The sequence below is a fragment of the Tachysurus fulvidraco genome, chromosome 12 (genome assembly GCF_022655615.1).
Source record: "Tachysurus fulvidraco isolate hzauxx_2018 chromosome 12, HZAU_PFXX_2.0, whole genome shotgun sequence".
Classification (NCBI taxonomy): domain Eukaryota; kingdom Metazoa; phylum Chordata; class Actinopteri; order Siluriformes; family Bagridae; genus Tachysurus; species Tachysurus fulvidraco.
In genome coordinates this window covers 1,137,054-1,163,524 of record NC_062529.1, presented here as the reverse complement: position 1 = coordinate 1,163,524, position 26,471 = coordinate 1,137,054, and the positions used below count along the sequence as shown (strand labels likewise).

Genomic DNA, 26,471 nt, shown 5'->3' with positions numbered 1-26,471 from the left:
CCCCAAAATAACTGAAATCAAAAAGTTAGCACAACACGGACATGTCATATATCAAAACACTCAGCACGATGAGAGGAACTCGCCACGTGTGAGCACCATTCACATTTTCTTCACTAAATGTACATTCTAGTTCTCGGTATTGTTGCCTTTGACCTTTTGTCATGTTTGGGCTGCACATGTTATAAAACGGATATAAAAGACAGAAGCCGTTAAAAAAAAAAAAATACCATTAAGCCCAATCAGGGCCATAAAGAATGTTTCACAGAACGTTGATCAGAAAGACGACGTAATCACGTTCGAGGTGAAGAAGATTTCAGTACTGCATTCAGTACTGTAGGGAAAAAAACAAAAAAGAATGATGCCGCATCTGTAACGACAAGCTGTCTGTAAGAAGTACCTTCTAAAACCAGCCCAGAAACATACAGTAGATATCTTTGACTGTGTATAATATCGGCATGTTTATTATGATACCGCAAACTTAAAGCTCTGGTTCAAGTTGCCGTAAAATCTGGAGCTGAATCACTGAAACTGGACGCTGTGTGGATGCTTAAGCTGAAATGATTATTTGTTTTCCTGCAGGGTGCCAACATTTGTGGAACTAATTGTGAGATTGTAGTTAGAATGGGACTCAATTATGGCTCGGTTTGCATGAAGCCTCGTGATTCATGACCGCAACGCTTTCCAAAATATTTTGCTATTCGTGTAAAGTTTAAATTGATCAGTCGCCGAAGTTCCTTAATTTGTATGTGTGTGTAAAGTCCAGGCTGTCTTAGAAGAGTAGGTCAGAACTAGACTGGACATTTCCTGAAGAAAATGTGAATGGTGCTTGCACGTGGCGAGTTCCCCTCATCGTGCTGAGTGTTTTGATACATGACATGTCCATGTTGTGCTTACGTTTTGATTTTGCTTATTTTGGGGGCGGGTCTACACGTGACGTCAGTTCCCCTCATCGGGCTGAGTGTTTTGATATACAGTATGACATGTCCATGTTGTGCTTATTTTGGGGGCGTGAATACCCGGTGGGGTGTCAATACTTTTGGACAAAAGTTGCTACTGAAAATACATCTTCGTCCAGAGTAAGGTCCTAAAGTAGCTGGTCAAGTTTGGTGTAAATCGCTCGAAAACTTGCCGAGTTATAAACCTCCAAAATTTATAATGGAAGTCTATGGGGGAAAAAAGCCACTTTGAGCTTCTGTACCGGAATTCCGATCGCTTATAAAAGTCATAGCACACCTCTCCTCAATGAGCCAGTCAATTTGACACCTCATTCATGGATCTAGGACAAAAGCTGCGGGACAAGTTAGGCGCCGAAAACGTGTCCGGCGCAATAACAAGAATGTTGCTTTGCAAGCACCATTAACTAGGACATTTGCCCCTTTTCCACCGAGGCAGTTCGAGTGCAGGTTCGGAGCCTAATTTAGAACCAGTTCTTTCTGTTTCGACCACCAAAGCACCGGCTCCAAACCAGGAAAAGTGCTTCTTAAGTAGCACCAAAACGTTGCTGATCTAGACTTAAGAACCGCTTGCGTCAGGAGCTGTGGGCGGGGCTACTGTTAGCGCATCTGATAATATACCTTAAGTATATTAATGTTTAATACACTTTTACTTTACCGCGATATGATACATTATCAGCACACATGATAGTAGGTAGCTACATGCTAAGGCTACATTTTTTCTGTGTTAACGATAAAATAACGGTATGTACTTTATCGATCACAACCTCCGTTTATACAGATTACACGGAGCCGCACGTACACGTTTTATTAGCCGCGTTTGGATGCGGATGTAGGTTCACAAAGCCATGAGCATTAACAGTAAAGCGACATCCGCCATTGTTGTCGTGTTTGTGTTTGCCGCTGCTGCGCTAACATCGCTGGAACACGTGACACGTATACAGTGACGTCACACTCGGCGCTGTGATGCTCTCTAGCCGGTGGAAAGGCAAACCGGTTCTTAGAAGGTTCACCAGTGGAACCGACTCTGAACCAGCACCAGCGCTAGCTCTGAACCAGCACCCGGTTCTTTCCGGTGGAAAAGAGGCAATAGAGTATGCAGAGATATGGAGATAAACATCAGCATGTTGGGCCTTTACATGTCTGGATCTAAATTCAAAGTGACTTGAGTCAGTGTCCAGACTTATCACACGCTCCCAGAGCCATTTCTATAAAGCTCAGCTCACTGAGAAAGCAGACGCTCGATTACATCGTCAGATGAGCGAGGATGAACGAGCAGATAAAGATGATGCACGAGCAATTGCATCAGTGTGGGAAAAGAAAGAGCATGTTAGAGAGCGTTTTTTTTCTTCATTCGTTCACTGCCCACTTCCTGCACAGATTAAACTGCATGGAATAAATAGCTGAACTGAAATCTCCTATTTCCTGCTCGTCGGATCTTTCTTCCTGTTCAGCCAGCACGTTATCGCACGGATCTGAGAGCATCGTGCTGCAGTATTTGATAAGCCCGTGAGTCCGTGCTGGGAATTAACTCGGACGGTGTAACTAAAGGCAGGATCGATGTGGATGGAGGCTTAGAAAGAAAAATAAATAAATAAAAGTCTCCCATCCAGAGTGTGAGGATCTTCTTCGGGAGCTTGTGTGTTTTCCGGTCTCGCTCTCTCTCTAGGTGATTTCTCTATTACTCCGAGCAGCAGACTGATGGAGTGCAAACCCAGCAGATGTGAGGGAAATTTGGTAGCAACAGGGAGGAGAATTAAAACAACATTAGGCATCCAGTAAGTGGAAAATCACGCTTTCCCGTTCCGTGCTGGTGAATCTCGTTCAAACGGTTGTGCACTAAGGACGTAATTAGATTCGAACGCGGCCCTCCCTGCGGAGGAGGACCGCTGGGACGTCCTCAGACCTGAGCCCCTGCGCTGTTCCATCAGAAATCACCATCCGGTGCTCCAGAGCTGTCAGAAGTCCATAATCACAAAATGTTGGGATTAACGCAGGATTGGTGTGTGTGTGTGTGTGTGTGATGAGGATGGCGTGTGCTGAAGCGCCGATTAAGCGGCGATGGTGGCTGCGGCGTGTTTGACTGACTGGTCTGATATTAACACTGAAGCAACACGTCAAGTCGCCTGGAAAGTTGTCAGATCGGTAAAAGTGCTGGAGGGGCTCTGCTGTCCCCGCTGTCTTTACCATGTTGAGTGAAAACACACAAAACACACACACATTGCTGAATCTTTGGGCTGCGCCAGACATCAAATCCACAACGCTGTCATTCAACGAGTGTCACTACGCTGGACCTCTTCGGTGTCAATTAAATGCGCTCCGGTGATCAGTGCTGAATGTCAACCTTTTTATTACCAACTGATTCCTGATGAGGGGGTCACGGTGGCTTAGCGGTTAGCACGTTCGCCTCACACCTCCAGGGTCGGGGGTTCGATTCCCGCCTCTGCCTTGTGTGTGTGGAGTTTGCATGTTCTCCCCGTGCCTCGGGGGTTTCCTCCGGGTACTCCGGTTTCCTCCCCCGGTCCAAAGACATGCATGGTAGGTTGATTGGCATCTATGGAAAATTATCCGGAGTGTGTGAGTGAATGAGAGTGTGTGTGTGCCCTGCGATGGGTTGGCACTCCGTCCAGGGTGTATCCTGCCTCGATGCCCGATGACGCCCGAGGTAGTTCAGGTAAGCGGTAGAAAATGAATGAATGAATGAATGAATGAATGAATGAATGAATGAATGAATGAATGATTATTGTTTTAAGTAAAAAGTTCTCATTCTGTTGTCAGGAGATTGTGAGTTTGAATCCCGGTGAGAAACTGTCAGCTACAGTATGCGTAGTGGAGAAATAAGCTGTTCAGTCATCAGCAGGGCAACTAAAGTGTGTCAGCTGATATATACGGAGTGGTTAATGAGGTAATAACTGTTCTGAAGACACAACCTTCAGATCAGGTCAGAGAGCGTAAATGCGCCGTTTGGTTATTTTTCCTGATGATCCCTCTAGTAAGAACAACCAGCGATTGCAAACAGTAAGGTCAGGAATGTTCTGTCCATCGCTGTGGAGGTGTCTCACCACTGATAGAGACATGGAAATATTCTTCTTCTGATGGCAAAAAAGTACAAAACATGCAAAAGAGCTCCAGGTTTGATTCGACAGATGATTCCTTTTTCTCTTGACAAGCATGTTTTTTTGTCCCGTGTGTGACGGACGAGCTGCGAAGTTCAGTGAAGGGGGAAAGCGATTATGGATCATCCTTTAGGAACGAATACGCATGACTCGTATCGTATCGCCGTATGATAACCGAGCACTCGGGCTAGGATTCGGTGCTCCAGCAGAGTATGAAGAGTTCCAGTTTCACGTAAATTGAAAAAGCGACATTATAAATATAGATTTGTAATCTGTGTCATTTGACACAGGCGAGATGGAACTGGAGTAAAGACGGAAGCGGGAGCGCCGAGTCTTCTGAAAGCTCGCCGGATTCCGTATGAGAAGAATCTGGAAGGAACCCGTGAGTGGGGGGGGGATTGTGTTGGGCAACGTGTCCTCAGCAAAAAAAATGTGCTGGACAACCTTAACTGAGATAAATATTACTTGGGAAATGTGTTGCTCTGGTTTCTGTGTCCCAGAATTCCCTACGGGAGGACGCAGCAGTCTTCCCAGGAGACAGAACTGGGTAATGACATCATCAGCAAGCACCAGAGGCACAGCTATATTAATCTGAGTGCTGTTTGCCTGATTTTTCCTTTTTTTCGTTGTTGTTTTTTTTTTTTTTTCAGAAGGGAGCGGTGGGAAAAGAGGCATGGCGAAAACCGAACGCTACTCTGTCATTGTCAGAGGAAGTGCACTTAGCTCCCGTACTGACGCTGCAGAAAAGTTGAGGGAAAAAAAAATCTGCTTGGCTAGTTCCACTCGCATAACCTCTTCATGCTAACACCGTGTGCTGAGTCTTATGGCTTGGAGCATGTGTCCAAATTGTGCTATGAGACGGTATATCTACGATATCAGCTACTGAAAAACAGAGGTGCAACATCTGGTCCTGGGATATGCTCGAAGATTCTGAGTTCGCGGCATGACGTGTTTGGTTTCTCGATTTTTTTTTTTTTTTTGAGGATAAAAAATGGGACGGTCGTGAATACTTAATAAGAAACTGTAACTTTATTCATCTGATATAAATAAAACATACTGAGGTGTTTAAGACGTTTTAAATGTCACGACACTGAGGGAGCTGCGTGTAAATGTTTCAGATGCAGCTTGTTTTCTTAATACGGAATAACAGGTGCTAAGTTATAAGAATATATTTGTTTGTTACACGATATTTCATTTGTCTTGAAATACTGTACCTTGTAAAGCGTCTTTGAGCTTGGGAAAGGCGCTATATGAATTAAGCATATTATTATTATTATTATTATTATTATGTTTAGGGAGGCACGGTGGCTTAGTGGTTAGCACGTTCGCCTCACACCTCCAGAGTTGGGGGTTCGATTCCCACCTCCGCCTTGTGTGTGTGGAGTTTGCATGTTCTCCCCGTGCCTCGGGGGTTTCCTCTGGGTACTCCGGTTTCCGGTCCAAAGACATGCATGGTAGGTTGATTGGTGTCTCTGGAAAATTGTCCGTAGTGTGTGTGTGTGTGTGAGTGAATGAGAGTGTGTGTGTGCCCTGTGATGGGTTGGCACTCCGTCCAGGGTGTATCCTGCCTCGATGCCCGATGATGCCTGAGATAGGCACAGGCTCCCCGTGACCCGAGGTAGTTCGGATAAGTGAATGTGATGTCTCTACGCTGTATAGCCTTTAGGTTATTTAAGAAACATAAGAGGGTGCGTTTTATTGTTCCGTCTCTGCGGTCGACTCCATAAGACTTTAATTTACATGCGCGATCTCTGCTCCCGAAGTGATTTTCAGGCGCATTTGCATCGACTCCGCCCTTTATATCAAATTGCACATTCAGACGAGATTGAATCCTCTGTTACAGACTGCGCGTCTCACGTATCATCGCATGACCCTCGTTGTCCTTTGATTGTTCCGATCCTGCCGAGGGCACGTGTGTGTGTGTGTGTGTGTGTGTGTGCTCCGTTCACTTTTTCTGTAGCTGAATGAATCACAGACGCTTAGTGATTGGACGCGTTTCTCCGGCTCATCACCGCAAATTAAAACGGTGGGAGGTTTGTTGGGTTTGCATATGGCAGTATGGCATGGGGACCACACGGGCAATCTAAGACGCTGACTATCTCACAGATGAAACCATTCCACTTCGGCAGACTGGGAGCCTGTGGGAGAGCAATCGCGCCGCTCAGCCGTGCTCTGATTGTGTCTTAATTGGGACGCTTCACATCTCTCATAGCGCTTCTGCTTTTCATTCCGCCCCCCTCCCTCCCTCCATCCGCTCTGCCAGGAGAAGGGGTGTGATCTGCCGTCACCGTGTTCTCACCGCTGATCGATGGAGAGCCGACTCGCCACAGGAGAGATGTTACGGCTATACAGCCTCTTTTTTAGATTAACTAAATCTCCTTCTGTTAAAAATCCGAGCTCAGTGCTGTCATGGCAACCTCTGAAAGCATCGGCGAGAGTTGTGAAATGTGCAGCAGAAATTTCTTCGCCGCCTTTAGCCTCCAGACATTATATTGATGGCGCTGTAACGGTTGGCTGCCTTTCACCTGCTCGTGCTACCTGCTGAGCCTACAAAGGAGTCACGATACGACGCCTGCGTCTATACGTCTAACCCCAGAGCATATACACATTATCCTGTCTAAACACACACACCGTCACAAATCTGCCGTTCTGCGCTGATCTTTTCACACAGAGACGGTCGACAGAAGGCTTAAATAGGACTTAAAGCTTTTTAACAGTGATACAATATCACATATCCTATAGTGTCAGAGCTATATAAATGTTTATATACACACAACACATGAGTTGCAATGAGGTGTATATACTGTATGTCTGGGGGCATGCGGTCATTCATTCATCTTCTACCGCTTATCCGAACCTCTCGGGTCACGGGGAGCCTGTGCCTATCTCAGGCGTCATCGGGCATCGAGGCAGGATACACCCTGGACGGCGTGCCAACCCATCACAGGGCACACACACTCTCATTCACACACACACACACACACTACGGACAATTTTTCAGAGATGCCAATCAACCTACCATGCATGTCTTTGGACCGGGGGAGGAAACCGGAGTACCCAGAGGAAACCCCCGAGGCACGGGGAGAACATGTGACCTCCACACACACAAGGCGGAGGTGGGAATCGAACCCCCAACTCTGGAGGTCTGAGGCGAACGTGCTAACCAATAGGCCACCGTGACCCCCAACGTAACATGTTGTTCGTTTGATATTTTCCGGAAAATGTCTAGACTGTTTCACTCTCACAGGAAGTCTACGGTAACTTAGATAATCCCTCTTTACATCCGTGGTGAACAGAAAAGTATCTCAGAATGCACAAAAACCTGATAAACGACAACAGAGGCTTCTACATCAGCTTCCTCTCCTGTGAGCCAAGAACAAGACTCGATAAACAGTGAGTGTTTTAAAGCCGGTCAGCAAATAAATGAATAGATTTGTCACTGTTCAAAACTGCGTCTGGCTTCATGACCTTTTCGCTAAGAGCTCAGAAGAACCGATTCACGATCCATTTGCTCTCTTATCGTCACTTTTTTTTAAATACGTACACAAATAACCAAAGAAAGTGTATGAATGTATGAAGTCACTTTGTTTTTCTCTTCGTTTTCTCTAAACCTTTTCTTATCGAGACAGCCAGGGAATTAAAACGGCTGAAAAAAAAAAAAAGCTAATTCTCCCCCCCCCTCCCCTCGATTGTGTATTTTCGCTAACGTTCACGCTGTCCGTCTGGCGTTACAGTATATCACTCATATCGCTAACTCGTTAAATCGAATTGATATCCCTAATCGTTATAACAACACACAGCATCTTTGTTCCATTTTTGCAGCACATTTGCAGACCTGCTCAGCATCCATCCATCCATCCATCCATCCATCCATCCATCCATCCATCAGGGACCAGCTTTATTCTAAAACATCCTGCAGGATCGGACAGAAAAAACAAAGCTGCACATCTCTAGAGAGCGAACGAGCCAAACAGCCAAACACGTAGCCTGCCAAGCCTGCACAAGCGCTCCCACATGTCCAGAACCGAGAATGGACTTCAGACACGTGTGTGCGCTGATACACAAGAATACAAAGATATACTGTAAGGTACAGGGATGCTGGACGCGGAAAACGGCGTCGAGCCGCACCGACACGTTCTCAGCACAAAGCCACGAACGCGTAGCTTGCACTTATAAATTAGAATGTGCTCACGGGGTGGAAAGATTGATGACTACGCCACGCACATCTCATGACTCGAAGACTCTCATGCTTAGTTAATAAGAGATCGCAGCGCCTTTTCACATCTGCACACATCCTAGTTACTGAGGAGGCAGGTTTTTAAAGGGAATTAAAAGAGACGTCTGGGAGACATCTTCAAGGAGCTTGTGGGCCAAACAGAGGCTGAGGTGGTGTGAAGGCCAGGGTTTGCAGGTGGTAAATGGATTATGAATCTGGCAACGCTACCACACAAACGAATGGTGTTTGCTCCAAGGCTTTGGATGGCAAATAAATTTTTGCAGCTTCCATTGGTCTCGAAACACCTAACAAGGATTTCTTTAAGTACGACAGGATTTATTTATTCGACGAGTGCGGGTTTGGTCCTGAAAAGTCGTCGTGTGCCGCCGTCTCGGTTTGGCGGCGCTGTCGTTTTCGGGAGTTTTCATAATAACTCCTGGTCTTATTTCAGAGACACTGATATTCAATCATCATCTGCTCCAGGAGATTCTGTGTTTATGCTCCTTGACTATTTATCCTACTTTATAAGACAAGAGAAAAAAAAAAGAAAAAAAAGGTAGAAGCTCTTTACAAAATGCCAGACTCGTCGTGAAATTTCCTCAGTGTTTAATCGGTGTAATGAGAGAGAGAGAGAGAGAGAGAGAGAGAGAGAGAGAGAGAGACACGGTCTTTTCTGTAGTCTTTTCAGACCGACTCGTTCCTCCTCCTTTGCCTATTGACACTTTGGCTCTATTCAAACGCTCTGATTCTTTAGCTTCTCACGGCACTTCTTCTCGAGCCTCCACAATAAAGCCTCTTTAATGGCATGCGCGTCTCCACGCTGACAAGCGACAGCATTCACCTATACAAACCGTACAGAACGTGCAATGAGCGCTGATACAAACCAGCGGTACTGAATGGTACCATGCCAGTATTGTTCTTTGTCTGGCTCGGAACACAGAGCACGTAGGACACAAAGGAGGCGAAATCTAGACTGCCGGAGTAATCAATCTTATGTTCTGTCCCCGGAGGGACACCACCTGCTGCTTCATGCCAAGCTGCAGAATATCTGGGAAAGCAGGGTGCGTTCCTGAAAACCGGAGATGCTCGGGGCTTTGACTCATTTGCATCGTTTTGAATAATCGTGTGGATTTAAGGGTCCCGAAAAATGTCCGATTCCTTTTATACCCCAGCAACAATTCGAATTTTTATTCATTACATATCATCCATCATACTGTATGTTTTATCCATTTCTAGTTACATGTAAGGTTGAAATGCCCATCATTGACGTTCAACACCAGACCCAACGCCTCATGGATGCTTTTATTTCCACCGTCATCACCAGCACTCCTGGTGATCCGCGTTAGAACCGGTTACTCGCATGCTAAACTGAACTAACTCGTGAACGCTTTAGTAAATAACCGACGAGCTCCGTCGTCAGTCGGATCATCGGTGGGAGCTCTGAGATCCCTGAGAAGTGACACGTACAAACACAGCCTTAGCCTTTAAATGAGCAAATCAAAGCATCAAAAGCACATTCATCATGCCTGGCAGAGTGCCATGTTTCTAAATCAAGTGTAAAAGCTTAAAAAACCCAGTGGTGAAGTGCGTGTTGGGCGCAGATGAGAAATCCAGAGCAGAAATGAGGTACCATGTGAGGAAGCCCTGCTGGGGATGAAATGACCCCGCTATTGAGGAGGTAAGGATGGCGTCGTGCTAGGCAGTGCCGAGGACTGGGGCTCGGCCGCCCGAGCCGGGCCAGTGGGTTGATGGGACGACACCAGGGTTCCACGCTCCTTTCATTAACACTCCATCTCGCTCACCTGAGGGGAGCTGAAATACCAAATCAAATATAAAGAGCGGGGAATCTCTGTGGCCTCGCTGCCTGGCGTGTGCCTAGAATTGCAGCCTTGTGCACTATTCAACACGCTCTTAAGATACACGCCATGCTCCAGCTGTGTTCCAGTTGCATATTCAAATCTCACACATCACAGGATTTTTTCCCTCAGAAGGATGGCGTGCTGGTCCTGTGTTCTTGTGGATGTGGATGAGCAGGGAAGGGAAGGAGCTCTCTTGCATTTGTGTCATGAAATATGCCTCTTTGCTTCCTTACCGAGCCCCAATTTCTTTTGTCACACACCGCTGGATGAAAGCTCTTCATGTTTTAAGGAGGCCCACTGAGAGGCGCCACATGCGATTCTGTCAGAATCAATGGGAATGCGCTGTGCTGATGGGGATTTGTGTTTTTAATTCGATTTCTCTTTGCTGTCTAGACACTAGCTCAGAGACAGCAGTGGAAATGCACTCCTGTTGCTTTGAGTGGTGATATACGCCACCCTGCATCGCTCCGACGCTGAAAGATCTCCCCGAGTGTTCTGTTGAAACAAAGTCGAGAAGATAGAAGTTAGGCGACGTCCTCCAATGGTCTACTAACAGACTGTGAAGTCGGAGATGTCTCGTGGGAACCGTGCAATGGGCACGCCATGTTAAACACCATCTCCGGGACCGTTTTGCCTCTGAGGCGGTCGGCGTTCCTAATTCGCACCATTGTCTGCACACATTCGTGCCGGCGTTTCACTCCTCCCCCTCAAAAAGTCAACACATGCTGGGGAGGAAATTCAAATGTGGAGCATTGCAGTAAATGTCAGGAACAATGTGGGTCTTTGAGATCAGAGATGTGAGCGTGGGGGGGCGTCAAAGATGAGGACCGCCGATGCTTTTGGATAAGGGTGTCCTGCCACCCGTGGGTTTCATGACACGACCATCAGGAGGGCACTCGAGAGCTCGAGAAGAACAACTAACAACCCAAGCTAATGTGAGAAAAGTATTATTATTATTATTATTATTATTATTATTATTATTATTATTATTATTAAAGATGATTAATATTATTATTACTATTATTATAATTATTGTTATTAAAAATTATGATGATTATTATTATTACTATTATTATCATCATCATCATTATTATTGATGATGATAATAATAGTAATAATAATAATAAGCATAATTAATAATAATAATCATCATCATCGATAATAATAATAATAATAATAGTAATAATAATAATAATAATAATAATAATTAATACTAAACAAACAAACAAACAAACAAACAAATAAATAAATAAAATGTTTAAAGCAAATACACGGCAATCTGCCACATGATGCTGAGAAAGAATTAAACCACAGAGATGTTCAATAAAATGAGAAGATTCATTTCTGAATTCTGTCAGAAATACAGACAGGCATATTAGAAGTCTAAAGGCAGAAAATGGATTCCTGTAAAACACTACATCCCGTCTTCAGTTCAAAATATAAAACCCGACATAAGATATAAGACACGTTCGTGTGGAGTCTCATCCATTTCATACGTCTGACTGAGTACGTCATGGAAGCATCCCAAAAAAAAACCAAAAAAAACTGTGTAATGAAAGAACTCCCGATGATCAGACGTTTTGTTGCACCACTCGGAAGCTGACGGTTCCAACTCGTACTTGGATGTTAGCTTCAGTCCCTGGACATATCAGTGTTGATTTGTTCCTTTTGGTTTTCCCTTTTGTTTCTGTGTACACCCACAAAAAAAAAAAAAAGATGTGTGATTTCTGCAGGCGCTTTGTGCAAAGCGCTGAATAAACGCCATGGAAATTCGAGCTGACTTCGACTCAAATGCTATTGAGATAATCTCTTTCCTAATCATTTGCACAAGCGGAGAGAAACGACTACAGAAAAGAACTCGGAGGTTCCTCTTGATGGAGGGAGCTGCAGGAAAGCACCAGATACTCCATTCTCTCTCCGAGAGTCGAGTGTTTGATCTAGTTAATCTGACTTAATGGCGAGTGGATATATTACATTTTATTCTAATGGCTCTCCGAGAAAAAAAATAAAAAGTGCAGCGGTGCTCCTTCGGGCTCAGGTCCAACGCCATTAAAAGTCAGGGATGCCGAAATCTTTAAACAGGCAAAAAAATCTATATCTCTGGAATGAGCATCTGTTGGAAATCAAAGTGTCCTTGAATTCAAATGGAATAGGATCTACTGAAAGGGAGCGAAGAGGACCTGAGGCGCCCCAGAGAGCGACATCAAGGCCTTCGTGTCGCCGGGAGAACATTACACATGCCCTCTGACTGCTGTCCCACAATTCTTCTGGAAGAACACATGGCATTTCTTTTTCAAGTCAAACAGAAAAAGTAAACACACAAACACGCTCAGACAGAGGGAGTCGCGGTCGTCTCAGACGCTGACGCTGGGATTCGGACGAGGACGAGAGCGGCGATAAATATTTGGACCGAGTGAACATCGGAACATCTTGAGCGACGGATGAATTCCGAGAAATGCCTCGGCTAAAAAAAAAATACGTCGATTATATTGTGGGGATTTGAAAAAAGAAACGCAAAAGCGGTCCGTATAAGATGGCGTCGAGGTTCCCAAGAGTTTGTGCTGTAGGGTAAGGACACGAACGAGGCACTTATGTGCTGCTTAACGAATCCCTGAACACTTTATTTAAAAAAAAACAAAAAACTGCTAAATAGACAGTGTGGGATAATCGTTAGTTCGATTTCTTTTGTGAATACTTGAGAAGCTATTAAATCGGTCTCAACACCTTTTGCCTCATTAAAAATGCTAAGGAGTGCAGGAGGTGCAACAGAAAATCGTTCAGTATTCACAGGTTCGAATCCCAGAGCCAAAATTGGCCTCACTGTCTGAGAGGGAGGGGTACGGGTTCTCTCTCTCTCCTTCGACAATGTGAGCGACGCTAAAGAAGGTAAGAATTAGGTGGAAAATGAAACAAACACCAATTAATTTTGTGCTAATTAAACTAGCACACAAAATTAACACCGGTACGATTTATGACGAGTCTGTTTGCGTTTCTCTCTCCACTAATAAAACCCAGGATGAGGCACGACACGGAGCGGTGACGCACTGACAACTGAAGTTACTACTCGTTTTCCTACAAAGACCAAACCTGGGACACGCCGACCGTGTGAAACGCGGACTGCGGCTTAAAAGACGTCTCGACGTAGCGGAGAAACTCGACCGCGGAGATATCAAAGAGCTTAGAACTAAAAAGGAAACTTCGATACAATAACGTGTTAGATAACTAAGTCATAATTAAATTGAGGCTTTTATGTAAAACGAGTATACGGGACGGAGGGCATTAATACGGCTGACGTGATCTGACTGCTACACGATTAGAGACGTGTAGAAAAAGCGTAATCTACAGACAGAACACCTTATTTGTTGTTCCGACTGTTTATTATACTGTATGTGAGGTTGGCTGTGGATTCTTTACTGTTCAGAAAATGACACAGAAGTCCTGTTTAATGTGTTTCGAACCGATGCTTGTGTTTACGACGTGTGATGGGTTGCCAGATCTGCCAAGACAAATCCTGCTGAATTGTCAGACAGTGAGTGTTAAAAGACTTCCCTAAACAGCTCATACACCAGGGTCTGGGAGGTTAGTCATCAATAAAAATGCTCTAGAAGAAGGAATAAAAAGCCTTTCCTGTGCTAGGGTGATGGAAAAGTTTTACCGATCAATTATTTACGCTAAAAGCGTGACGTCTGTTTTAAATAGAAACCTGAATCTACATATTTGTACAGTATAGAGTTAAAGCTGTGAGCGTGTGGAATCCTCGTCTCGGGCTCTCGTCTCTACTCGGCAGAGGTGCTACAGTACTGAAAGCGGTATTGGATTGAACGGGACAGACAACAGCACAATTTCCTAATAAAAAGCCTTGACAAGCCGGGTCACAATGGAGAATTAGAGCCACAAAAGGCGATGATGGATATGCTAAACATCCCAAACAAGCCCCTGGCCTCGTGTTAACCGCCGCCTTCTTCTCAACCATATTTACATTTTCAGCACAAATGGAAATTCGGATATGGCACAGAGGGGGTAAACAGGCCCTGCTAGAGAAAAACACAGCTGATTGAGCTCTTGTCTCATCTGATTACAGGTTTTATATATCAGCTACGAGAAAGAGAGAGCGGCTAGCACCGAGCGCTCGCGGCTCTGCCGCTCGCCGGAGCAAAAGCTGAGGGATCCTGCACTGCAATTCATTCATTAGCATGCTAATTACATCCATTCAGAAAGGAAAATATCCAGAAATACCCAGCACCGTGTCAGGCGGCAACAGAAAGCAGAAGAGAAATCCGTCTCCACGTCTCTGCTTAAGGCTGCTGGCGCCTCCTTCGTGTCAGATTTGGAGCTCTATTAGCAACATCCAAACAGTTTTTGAGTGGGCTGCAGAATGATGGGCTAATATTTGTTAACCGCTCGGCTCTGATAATTTGACAGGATGTGATTAGCGCTCACTGTGAATGAAGTCCCTGCTTAGATGAATCCTGTCAAGTTTCCTCTGATGACTTGAGAGATTATAACAGCGTTTGAATGTCACTTTTTTAATCTAGTTTTTTTTAATGAACTTTTTTTATCCAGGTTTATTAGAACCCTCAGAACCCTCTGTAGCACTTCTTTTTGTAAACCTGAGGTATATTAATGAACCCGATGTACCGACAGCTTTAAGGAGCTGTTCCCACTTTGACCTTAACTAACAATATGGAAATCTTTGTGTTAATATTCGAGCGACTAAAACGAGTTTGTCGTAAACTTGTACAGTATCTGAGATACGCCGTCAGGCTTAAACTGTGTGTACTGTATTACTTTTATAGCGTTTCACAGACTCCCTCATCCAGACTCGACCTACAGAAATGCTTAGGGGCTTTTTACACCTGGTCACTTCCTGCGTTTTCTGTGATCCGATATCTATCCGATGGTAAAAAAACAGGTCTAAATGCCCTCCGAAACGTTTTGGAGACGTATATAAACCCGATGGTACAAACCCCTTCAGGAGGAGGTCTGGGACGCGTTTCAGATGAAACTGGACAGGTGTAAATGCATGTGGTTGTTCAAGCCACATATGTCAGCGCTATACTCCTCCCAAACAGAAATACGTCACTCGCAGGTGACCTTTCACCCAGGCGTCTCGTCGGGGCTTAAAACGTGCTGCTGCCGCCAGTGAAAACGCAGCAAACAGTAAACGTTGTTTTGTGTAGCATAAACGTCGTAACGAGTTTTTTCGTCTTCTTTTTGATCGCGTTCTGAAAACCACATACACCAAAGTGTGTTCCATTTCAATTACCCCAGAAATGAGGTAAAATATATTAGCATTTTGGGCGGGAGTAGAAAGATCGGGTCGATATCCGATTCGCCGAGACGACTTTATGTGGCCTGATGTAAATGGGACAGTTTTAACAAATCAGACGACTATCGGATCAGAGACAACACACGAAGTGACCAGGGGTAAAAAGGCCCTCGGAGTCTGGAACAAAAACACATCCTCATGCTAGTTCACTAGGTCAGGAACTCCGAAAATACTAACTAGAACATTCTGTAAAAACATACAGTGTTATTACTGTATTATTGGCAACCCAAGTGAGCCAACCCAAAGAAGTGAGCTGTAAACGTCCGCCTCGGCTGACGATGTAGCGCTCGTGCGTTATTATATGTTATTAAATGTTTTATACACATAGAAGTGAGTCGAAAACCCTTCAAATCTGAATGATTTACTCTGCGCTGTCGAGGCGACGCAGAGCGCTCGGATCATCGCGTTTAATTTCGTACGCACCCTGGATTTAACCTTCAGCCCGAGCTACAATATTTAAAGGTGTGATATGTAATGTTTAAACACGTTTATAAACTTGCGGTATTAATAACCTTGGGGGAAAAAAACTCACTTGAAAAATGAAGTGATTTAAATGAATTTGGTTAATTTCTTCATTCCAGTGCTCTGTTTACTTTACGCCAGCCCGGAGGTGGGAAATCTCCCATGTGCAGCTTCAACAGAGGGCAGGAAGTTAGTCAGGAGGAAGTGAAAGGAAGTCTATCGCTGCGAGCGATTTTTTTTTAAGCTATCGATATTTGCTGTCAATCATTTAAAAAACATAAGTGTATCTCTGTCTACTACAGCAGCCTGGTTCACCGGCTGTACGAGGAGATGAGAGAGGCACGGCTGAATTTCCTGCAGGATCGCTCACAGTGGAGCTGCTCCGCACGCTCTAAGGTCATCGCTAACAGATGGAGAAAGAGGCTCTGCTACTGTTTTAGACAATTACAACAAATTGATCGTGACACATCCGATGCAAGGTGCGCCGTGCAAGATCCTTCCTTTAAGACGCGCTGCCTCGGGGCGCGCTCCGTCTTCAAAGGCTTCTGATTAGAAAGTAAGTGATGAGGACGCTGCCCTGCTTCTCCGGCGCTTGAAGACGCTTCTTAATGGCTGCTTAGGGAAGCCTGCTTTCTGAGCCTCAGAGACACTACAAAGCAAATCTGCAATTAATTGAAGTCGTAAAAATTTGAACGCGAAACCCGGTTAGGAAAGAAACCGTCCTCTTATGTACGTTCGTCGTACTAGGAATTTCTAAACCCTTCTCTAAGACATAAATTAAAGCGTACACACTGTCACTAAAATTAGAACAGGCCCTGAGTGAGACATGTGACACGACACTGTGGTGAGTCTAAACGAGTGAAAGTGAAAAGTGACGTGACGTACGGCTAAGTATGGTGACCCGTACTCAGAATTTGTTCTCTGCGTTTAACCCATCCGAAGTGCACACACACACACACACAGCAGTAAACACACACACGGTGAACACACACCCGGAGCAGTGGGCAGCCATTTATGCCGCAGCACCCGGGGATCAGTTGGGGGGGGCTCGGTGCCTTGCTCAAGGGCACTTCAGTCGTGGTATTGCAGGCCCTAGACTCGAACCCACAACCTTATGGTTAGGAGTCAGACTCTCTAACCATTAGGCCATGACTTCCCTAGTTCCAGTTATCATAAACACATTTGTTTAAACAGCAAACTGATCATCAGTCAGATCCGTGCGGTAGAATCAGCTAATATTAGCATAATTAATTTACAGGTATTTATAAAAGTTCATAGCTCACTTAAAATCAAGAAATGAGCCAGTTACCATGAGAGATCTAGGTCACGTTTGTCTATAATAGACATGTTTTGCTAAAATTAACCTTAGCTTAAAAATGAGTTTATGTCATTTGGTTGGGCGGCGCCTCGGTTTTCAGCCGCGACGACGTCCTTGATGTTCATTCATTCATTCATTTCCTACCGCTTATCCGAACTTCTCGGGTCACGGGGAGCCTGTGCCTATCTCAGGCGTCATCGGGCATCGAGGCAGGATACGCCCTGGACGGAGTGCCAACCCATCACAGGGCACACACACACACTCTCATTCACTCACACACTCACACACTACGGACAATTTTCCAGAGATGCCAATCAACCTACCATGCATGTCTTTGGACCGGGGGAGGAAACCGGAGTACCCGGAGGAAACCCCCGAGGCACGGTGAGAACATGCAAACTCCACACACACAAGGCAGAGGTGGGAATCGAACCCCCGACCCTGGAGGTGTGAGGCGAAGGGGCTAACCACTAAGCCACCGTGCCCCCCCCCCTTCCTTCATGTTGTTATTGTAAAATTCTGTTTATTGAATAATCCCACAAATGACAAAGCATCAAAAGAGGTAAACTGAGATTCTATGAGATATGTAAACCCCAGCTGATTACATTCCACATCATTGCTTAGCACCATTTTGCGGAATCTTATCCAGTTACACGTGTCTTTTTGCTCACGGACACCGAAGCGGTCTGTAGGGTAAAAGTCCCCCTCTGTTTCCTTCCCTGTGCTTCTTCCTCTCTTCATGTCATTGGCCTGAGATAGCAGTGTGGCCTGGAAAAGAGATTAAAGCAGAAATATGTCGCAGTGTATTCGGGGTTTAACCGGAAAGCTTCGGCACAGACACAGAGATGCATAATCTCCCGTTGCCAGGGGAGAGCTCACGGACTGGGAGCTGCGCCGGAATGTAACGTGTCCGTCGCTAACGTCCAGCCAGCCAATGGAAACTCCTCGCCTATCAGCAGAAGAGTTGACCGCCTCCATTAGGCCTCGGGCACATCTGTGCAAAGCCCTAATCACTTCACTAAGAGGTCGCTCGTGGCATTCTGAACTTGATTATAAGATCAGGAGCATTGTGAGATGGTAATCATTTAATCCTCTCAGAACACACACACACACACACACACACACACACACACACACACAGAGCGAGAGAGGCCTGCTTTTCCAGTACTGCTTTTTTTTTCCTATCATAAGGCCCATTAATGGATGAGAAAGGAAAAGAAGCAGAAAAAAAAACAGTTTAACAAAAAGAAGAACAAATATATAACATGTGGGTTATAATGTAGATTTTTTTTTTTAATGTAAATACTGGGGAGAAAAATTGACATAATTATTTAGTTTAAGATTGAATTAAAATAAGGAAAATAATTTTAGGGTGGGGGCACGGTGGCTTAGTGGTCAGCATGTTCGCCTCACACCACCAGGGTCGGGGGTTCGATTCCCGCCTCCGCCTTGTGTGTGTGGAGTTTGCATGTTCTCCCCGTGCCTCGGGGGTTTCCTCCGGGTACTCCGGTTTCCTCCCTCGGTCCAAAGACATGCATGGTAGGTTGATTGGCATCTCTGGAAAATTGTCCGTAGTGTGTGTGAGTGAATGAGAGTGTGTGTGTGAGTGAATGAGAGTGTGTGTGTGCCCTGCGATGGGTTGGCACTCCGTCCAGGGTGTATCCTGCCTCGATGCCCGATGACGCCTGAGATAGGCACAGGCTCCCCGTGACCCGAGAAGTTCGGATAAGCGGTAGAAGATGAATGAATGAAAGAAAATAATTTTAGTGAATAAATAAAAAAGTATATTTTTGGTATTTTTTATTTATGTATTTTATTTCTATTTTGGTGTTTTTTTTTAAACGGTTTGTTTGATGGGGTAGAAGTCTAGACCCCGTCCCTTCACCTGGGGTACTTCTCTGAGTGATTTTGCTGAGGCAGGAGAGCTTTCAGATGTGTAAAGATTTGTAGCAGAGTGAAGTTAAGTAAAATGAAATGATGACACACTGAACGGAGAGGATGTTTTGAGGTGGGTTTGATGGGTGGTGTTTGCTAACAAAACAGGCATTTCCTTTGAAATATAGTGAGAGTATTTGTTTGCGTTGTGTGTGAGGTTGTACACACGAACGTCAAACCATTTTTTTACAACAAATCCCTTGCAGAGCCCTCGGAAAGTGACGGCGTAACAGATTGTGCTCTATTTGCAGAAGCGGAGCAGTATATCCTTTATAACATGCGGCGCTGTGTGCTCCCGGTGACTGGGCAAAAAAAAGAGCACTTTACGCTGAGAGCCCATCTGCTCCTGTGCAAAATAACACAATGGGGGAGAGCGGAGTCATGAAAAACACACACACACACACACACACACACACACACACACACACACACACACACATAGAGGGACTGACCGACACGGTGTCCTGTCGCAGCAAAGGAGGAAACCGAGGAGGATCTGAACAAGCGTGTGACCGTGTTCCCATCGTGGCCGAATGGTTAACGGTCACTCTGTGGATTTGAGCTCCTTGAAATCAGAGTCTAATTGCCCCCAACAAAAATATCGCAGAAACCGGGGCTACCCGTCAGGGGCAGGAATTCAGCAAAGGGGAAAAGGAGCCAAATACTCTGAGACAGCTCCATCAGCCTGTCAGTCAGAGCAGTGCTTTTAACACAGTCTGGGCCTACCACAGAGAGGAACTCTAGAGTTACGTTCAAAGACAAGTCTGAGGAAAAGGAAGTTCAACCTCGGCTCAGAGAAGAGAGAGAGAGAGAGAGAGAGAGAGAGAGAGAGAGAGAGAGAGAGTCAGTTCTGCTGTTAAAATACAGTAGAAGAAGGAGAAGAGTGATGCTTTTACGTCTCTCGCTCTCTCTCTCTCTGAGGAGGCAGGCAGCTGAAATGTCAACAGCAGATAAACACGAGAGATGTTTGTTTCTACTTTACCTGAACTGGAGCAGTGCCGATTGAAGTGAAACAAACTCCTGTTTTTGTTGTTGTTGTTGTTTATCGTCTCCCAGCAGGAAGTGTGTGGCTTATTTACGCTACTCTCTCTCTCTCTCTCTCTCTCTCTGTCTCTCTCTCTATCCTGTAAGTGGAGTGCTGGTCTTTCCGTCTCCACACAAATGGAATAGGAGCCTGTCTCGGCTCGGCGATAACCCGTGCCCTTGCTCGAGGCGCTCCCAGTGTATAATCTGCCTCAGATCTCCTTACTGAACCTAGCTCGGGTTTGATACGGAGTCTTGGGTGGGACCTGTTGGGGGGTCCGAGGCACGATCGTAACCTTTTTTTGATCTCACTAGCTGACGTGATGAAATATGGATAGAGGAAGAGAGTCGTTTCCGGGGGGGTATAAGGACATAATAAACAGTAATAAGAATAAGAACAAGAATTGTTTCGTTATTCGAACGTAGGAACATCTCTACACCTTCACCGGGGTTTCACCAGAAAGGCTTGACTATTAGATATCTAAGGATATATAGCTAAAAGCTAGCCTATTAGATATCTGCTAGTTTGTAGCTTAGCACTGTGTATTTTAAATAGAAATATATTAGGAGTTAAGGAGTATATTAGGAGTAGCACAATGTTGTGCTAACTACCCCTAACCCCTAACCCAAAGATTTTCCCCCAATATGAATGGATTTGTTCCGAATGCAGATTGGGAATAAACTGTTTATACGTGTCCTAATCTCAGCAGTGTGTAAAGACGCTATAACGTACAAACCGAGCCGAACCACTGTTACCATAACAACAAGGATCGAGTGAAACTGATGAGAGGGTTCAGCTTTTTAGCCGAGTGTTTAATCTCACTGCTTGGGTTTCTAATGTGCTTGGACACAAAACGTTTCTAAAAGGGCATTCATTCATTCATTTTCTACCGCTTATCCGAACTTCTCGGGTCACGGGGAGCCTGTGCCTATCTCAGGCGTCATCGGGCATCGAGGCAGGATACACCCTGGACGGAGTGCCAACCCATCACAGGGCACACACACACTCTCATTCACTCACACACTCACACACTACGGACAATTTCCCAGAGATGCCAATCAACCTACCATGCATGTCTTTGGACCGGGGGAGGAAACCGGAGTACCCGGAGGAAACCCCCGAGGCACGGTGAGAACATGCAAACTCCACACACACAAGGCGGAGGCGGGAATCGAACCCCCGACCCTGGAGGTGTGAGGCGAACGTGCTAACCACTAAGCCACCGTGCCCCCCCTTTCTAAAAGGCAATGTTTAATATAAAATTTCCCTCCATAAGACTTTTAAAACATAAAAGTCAGAGGGACAGTAGAGGCTCAAAGCGGCGTTGGAAGTGTACGGAATGACGTCATCCTTTATCTAGATGTCTGATATGTTGGTGTACGGTATGGATGGTGCTTCAATAGCTTCAATTAATCAGGTCTTTGTTTTCAGAATGCATTGTGTGATGTATTAGAAGTGTAGAAAAGGTCCGAGATTCAAAGCACGTGTGTGCGGTGACAGACTACAGAAGTACGTAGCCGATCGATCGGGCGAAACTGCGAGAAAATCGAACGAGGTGCTAGTACAAAGTGCTAGTGGAAGATAAGTCAGTGTTAGTGTGTGAGATTTGTGGATTTAGGTCGAATGAAAAAAACAATCATTGCAGATATTTTGGAAGTAAAAACAATGTGTGTGTTTTGCTTTTACGTCATATGCATTACCGATGATAATAAATCTAATCTAGAGCTCAAGCTGGTTAGCTGGCACTAGCTAGGACCGGTAAGAATGTTGTCATGGTTACAGTGAGCATGCTGCGTGAACCGTTCCTTCTTTCATTTTTTTCTCATACCGGCACAAAAGGAGCTCCGTCAAGTGATTTTTCAGGTGGAAAAAAAAAAACAGCAAGTGTGAAAGCGAGCTGTAAAACATGCAGGATGAAAAAAAAAAAAAAAAAAGGTAGAAAGCAGAAAAGAAGAATCTTCTGAATGTTAAGGAAGCGTTAAATGTGGTGCTGAGCTGTTATACTGTAGGAGCGCTCGTCCTGGTGGGCATGTGGACTAGAACCTTGAACGCCCTTCCAGGTTTGTTAACACACCAAGACCACCCCACACACACACACACACACACCTTCCACAGAGACCCGTGTCTTCATTATCACAACCCAGCAGCTTACTGTTTCCATGGCTCTGTGAGATGGATTAATCACACCATTTAACGTGTTTATTTCTCCGGCTCTGCGAGACAGAGACGGGCGAGCTCTAACCGGCTTGGTGCACTCTTTAATTGGCATGAGATGGGGCTTGTGCTGCGACGACCCCCCGAGTGAAATGCACCCACGAAGGTGCCTAAAGCTCGAGTACCTTCCTTCGCCGGTGCTTTCTCGTCCTCCGCTGATGTGCTACATGCGATCCTTCCCCGGATGAGAAGATTGATAGAATGTCATATCTACGAGCGGCTGAAGTTCTGTTTCCAAGACAACGGCTGAGGACGACCGCTGAGCGCGTGCGGGAGAGCCCGCTGCAAACAATTTTCTCGTTCTACTTCCTTTGAAGGGAACTACAGAGGAGTCCGCTTCACCTTGGTGTGAGGAGGAGCGGTGTGAGGAGGTGCGTGGGGAGGCGCATCAGCTGTTTGTTTGACGTCGGTACCGAACGAAGATATTACACGCTCGCGCTTTGTCCTTATATACGTACACACACACACACACACCATGCTGACTGCATGCCGAGCGTGATCCTTTATTCGGTCTGCAGTGGCTGCTCGCTTGTCCACGCTGCAGTGTGATAATTGGTGCGAAATGCGAGGAGTCCTGTCTTCCCTTTCCTGCCTGGACATGATAATTACACCTGTGCGAGTCTGATAGCTTTATTCATAGGACGATCCTTGCGGTTATCCGTTTTGATCGTTTTGAGGAATGACATTTTAATACTATTTCCATCTCTCGCTCTCTTTTTTTCTGTCTGTCTGCAAACAGACTGAGAAAAGAGAAAAAGCGAGACACACGTCTGCTTGACAGCCCGGAGAGCCAAGAATAATCTGAATCTGACTGGGAGCTTTTAGAGACGTATAGAAATAAAACGGCTGTTGCGCCGCTCGATTTCCGGCTTCTCTCTGGAAGCGAAAAAAAAAAAATACGGTGCCATGTTCGAGGAAAACTTTTCCTTTCCCCGGCTAATGTTTAATTCATGTGTGTAAAGCTGCCCTTGCTCGTGTACCGCCAAAGAAATGTAATCCGGTCAAAGTCGTTTTTCTTCCAACAACTCCCGATGCAGTCTGCAGGAAGACCGCGGCATGTGTAGAATCTGTCTTGTACTTATGTACCTCATCTAAAAGCCAGTCTGCAATTCTCTACTGGAATGTTCGGGACTAGATACAAGAGCCAGAAATATAACAAAGCTTCGGCAGAACCCTGCAGATACTGTAGAATAATAAGGATATTAAGTAAAACTGTACTGTTCAGTGGCCTGGTTTTAAATACATAGACGCATTAAATTGTTAGATTGGTATCAGAGCTTTGGATCTCAGCCAGTACCAACAACGATATGATATCATCAGCCTCGGAGTAACTAGATGATTTTTTTTTTTGGAGTCTTCTTTAACCGAGATGTGATAGCGGCGTGATTAAAGACAAATCGTCTCCTGTGTTCATGTGCAAGATCTATGGAACGTTCTGGACAAATCAAGACGAAAGAGTTCACGCTTCGCCGTTTCTTGGTAAAAACTTCTGCTTTCTCCTCTTCAAGAAAGAATGACTGTTAGAACAGGAACTAACTTTTTTTTAATGTTTCACAACAGTGAATTTGTCTGTTTTTAAGAGTATTCATTCATTCATTCATTCATTCATTTTCTACCGCTTATCCGAACTTCTCTGGTCACGGGGAGCCTGTGCCTATCTCAGGTGTCATCGGGCATCGAGGCAGGATACACCCTGGACGGAGTGCCAACCCATCACAGGGCACACACACACTCTCATTCACACACAAACTCACACACTACGGACAATTTTCCAGAGATGCCATTCAACCTACCATGCATGTCTTTGGACCGGGGGAGGAAACCGGAGTACCCGGAGGAAACCCCCGAGGCACGGGGAGAACATGCAAACTCCACACACACAAGGCGGAGGCGAGAATCGAACCCCCGACCCTGGAGGTGTGAGGCGAACGTGCTAACCACTAAGCCACCGTGCCCCCCCGTTTTTAAGAGTAATGTGTTGATATTTCAAGCTAGTCTTTTGACTGCCGTGTAGCTAATGTTTGTTCCCGTTAGACCTGTTAAATACAGGTATTGTATGTCTATTATTTCCAGCATGTGGGACGACCGTTCTTATAAAATGTTATATACGCTGACTTAAAACAATCATTGGGCCTTCGCAAGTCCACAGGTCATGATGGTTAAAAACCTTCAAACATGCTCTAGGCTTCATTTTTTCCACTCGTTTCTTAAGCCTCTGGGGGAAAGCGGATGAATTTTACACAATCTGTGTCAGACACTCTGCTTTAAATCTCAAGTGCAGAAAAGTTAATGGCCTGTGGCTTTGAAGCAGACCTTCCGTGTGGAGGATGTTTAATAATAAAAAGGTAAAAGCTGAAAGGCTGATGAGAGAGAGAGAGAGAGAGAGAGAGAGAGGGAGAGAGAGAGAGAGGGGGGGAGACCTTCCTGCAGTTCCCCGGAGTCTCCACACACCGGCAGCCAATCACGAGACAGGATCCTGCAGCTTGGAGCATGGGGGCTCGTACAGGAACACTCTTTTTTCTCATTCGCATACCTAATGCTGGGGGGGGACAAAGCATCTCTTCCAAAAACAACCTCGGGCCGGTCATCCAGGCGAGAAAAACAGAAAAAGGACAGTCATGGACACCACATGCTCACCACTGTGTCTACTCTGGAGAACATTCAGTACTTCATGATGACCTTCAGGGAGCACTGGGCACTGAGTCCACACTCCACTGGCAGAACTTCACAATCAACATAAGGCCTGTGGAGATCAAAGTTCCTCTGACCCATCATATGGAGCCTGGGCTTGAGAGACACTCGACAGTTCGGAGCAGAAATAAGGAACTGTGAAAGGAACAGAGATGAAAGATGGCTGCCGGTGATTAGTGACACCGCTTTATGCTTGGAAATTGAGATATTCTTATTTCTATCCATAAGAAAGTCTGCTTAAGCTCTGGGTTGTATGTGTGATTCATCGATCTGTGGAATTCTGAACAATAACCGACTCAATAGAGTCTCATTTCAACTGTTCTCTTCTCTGAAGGTTTTCCACTAGATGTCGTCTACGTGGATTTGCGCTCGTTCTCGTTCATCCTACGAGAGCATCAGTGAGATCAGACTGATGTCGGGATATTGAGGAGACTCTATTTCAGCTTCCTCCGGTGGTGTCGAGTCCGAGTCAGGGCTCAGTGCGGGACACTCGAGTTCTTCACTCCAACCTTCACCTCCACAGCCACCATGTCTTCATGGAGCTCGGGGGCTTTGTGCACAGGGGTGCTGTCGTGAAGAGAAACCGTGTCGCTACAGCACACAGAGACGTTCTGTACAACCGTGAATGTGATCCAGACTTCAGAGAAGAAGCATATACAGTATGAGTGTGATGGTCAGGGTGCACATACTTTTTTACCTTGTCTGCTTATTTATAATTTATTCTGTATTTCTTTCTGTAATCCTGACTGTAGGATACAGAAGAAAAAAGGCTTGTCTTTTGTGTAGACGTAGCGCTGCTGGACACCGGAGACTTTAAGGGTTCGTCCACTGCTTATGTTCCTCTAATGAATAGCAGGGGTTAGAGCTTCGGTTCTCTGAGCCTCCTTCAAGACTGTGATTTTAAGTGGCTCAGACAGCTCTTATCTCCTCTCCACTGCCATCCATCACAGCCTTACGAGGGCTACTCATTCAAATAGAAATAATAGGCTGTGTCAAAGAGAAGTACTATAATCATACTTTTGTTTGGGACACGGCAGAATAATGAGAGCGAAGCGCCCTACGAAGGTTGAGGCATGCTTTCCCGGTTAATAGGGGCATGCGAGGTCAGAGAGATGAGATGGAACGTGAAGCATAACTATGAGCGTATTTTGAAGTCTGTTTGGCTTTACGTTATGTAGAACTAAATCTACTTTGGGGGGAAAAAAAGCATTTGTTATGTCAGGAGAACCCTGGCAGCGAGCCTCCTTCCCCGGGCCCTTTACTCCGAGTGCAGCAAAGAATGGCAGGTCATTCATTAGCACTTTAATTACCTTAAAGGTAACAAGCTCTTTTAAGGGCCTGATTAGTTAAAGTC

General features: G+C 45.4%; 1 protein-coding gene across 11 annotated transcripts in view; it reads right to left on the bottom strand.

Annotated features, from left to right (window-relative positions):
• The window catches only part of efcab11 (EF-hand calcium binding domain 11), a 55,402-nt gene that overhangs the window by 7,752 nt on the left and 21,179 nt on the right, over window positions 1-26,471 (bottom strand). For 2 of the 11 annotated variants that reach the window (XM_047821461.1, XM_027157060.2), the window contains exon 6: window positions 17,976-18,021. The exons of the other annotated variants lie outside the window; for them this stretch is intronic. In XM_047821461.1, the coding sequence (XP_047677417.1) occupies window positions 17,991-18,021 (31 nt within the window). In that variant the 3' untranslated portion in view covers window positions 17,976-17,990. Of the gene's footprint in view, window positions 1-17,975; window positions 18,022-26,471 lie in introns of those variants that run through there. 11 annotated transcript variants of the gene reach the window in all.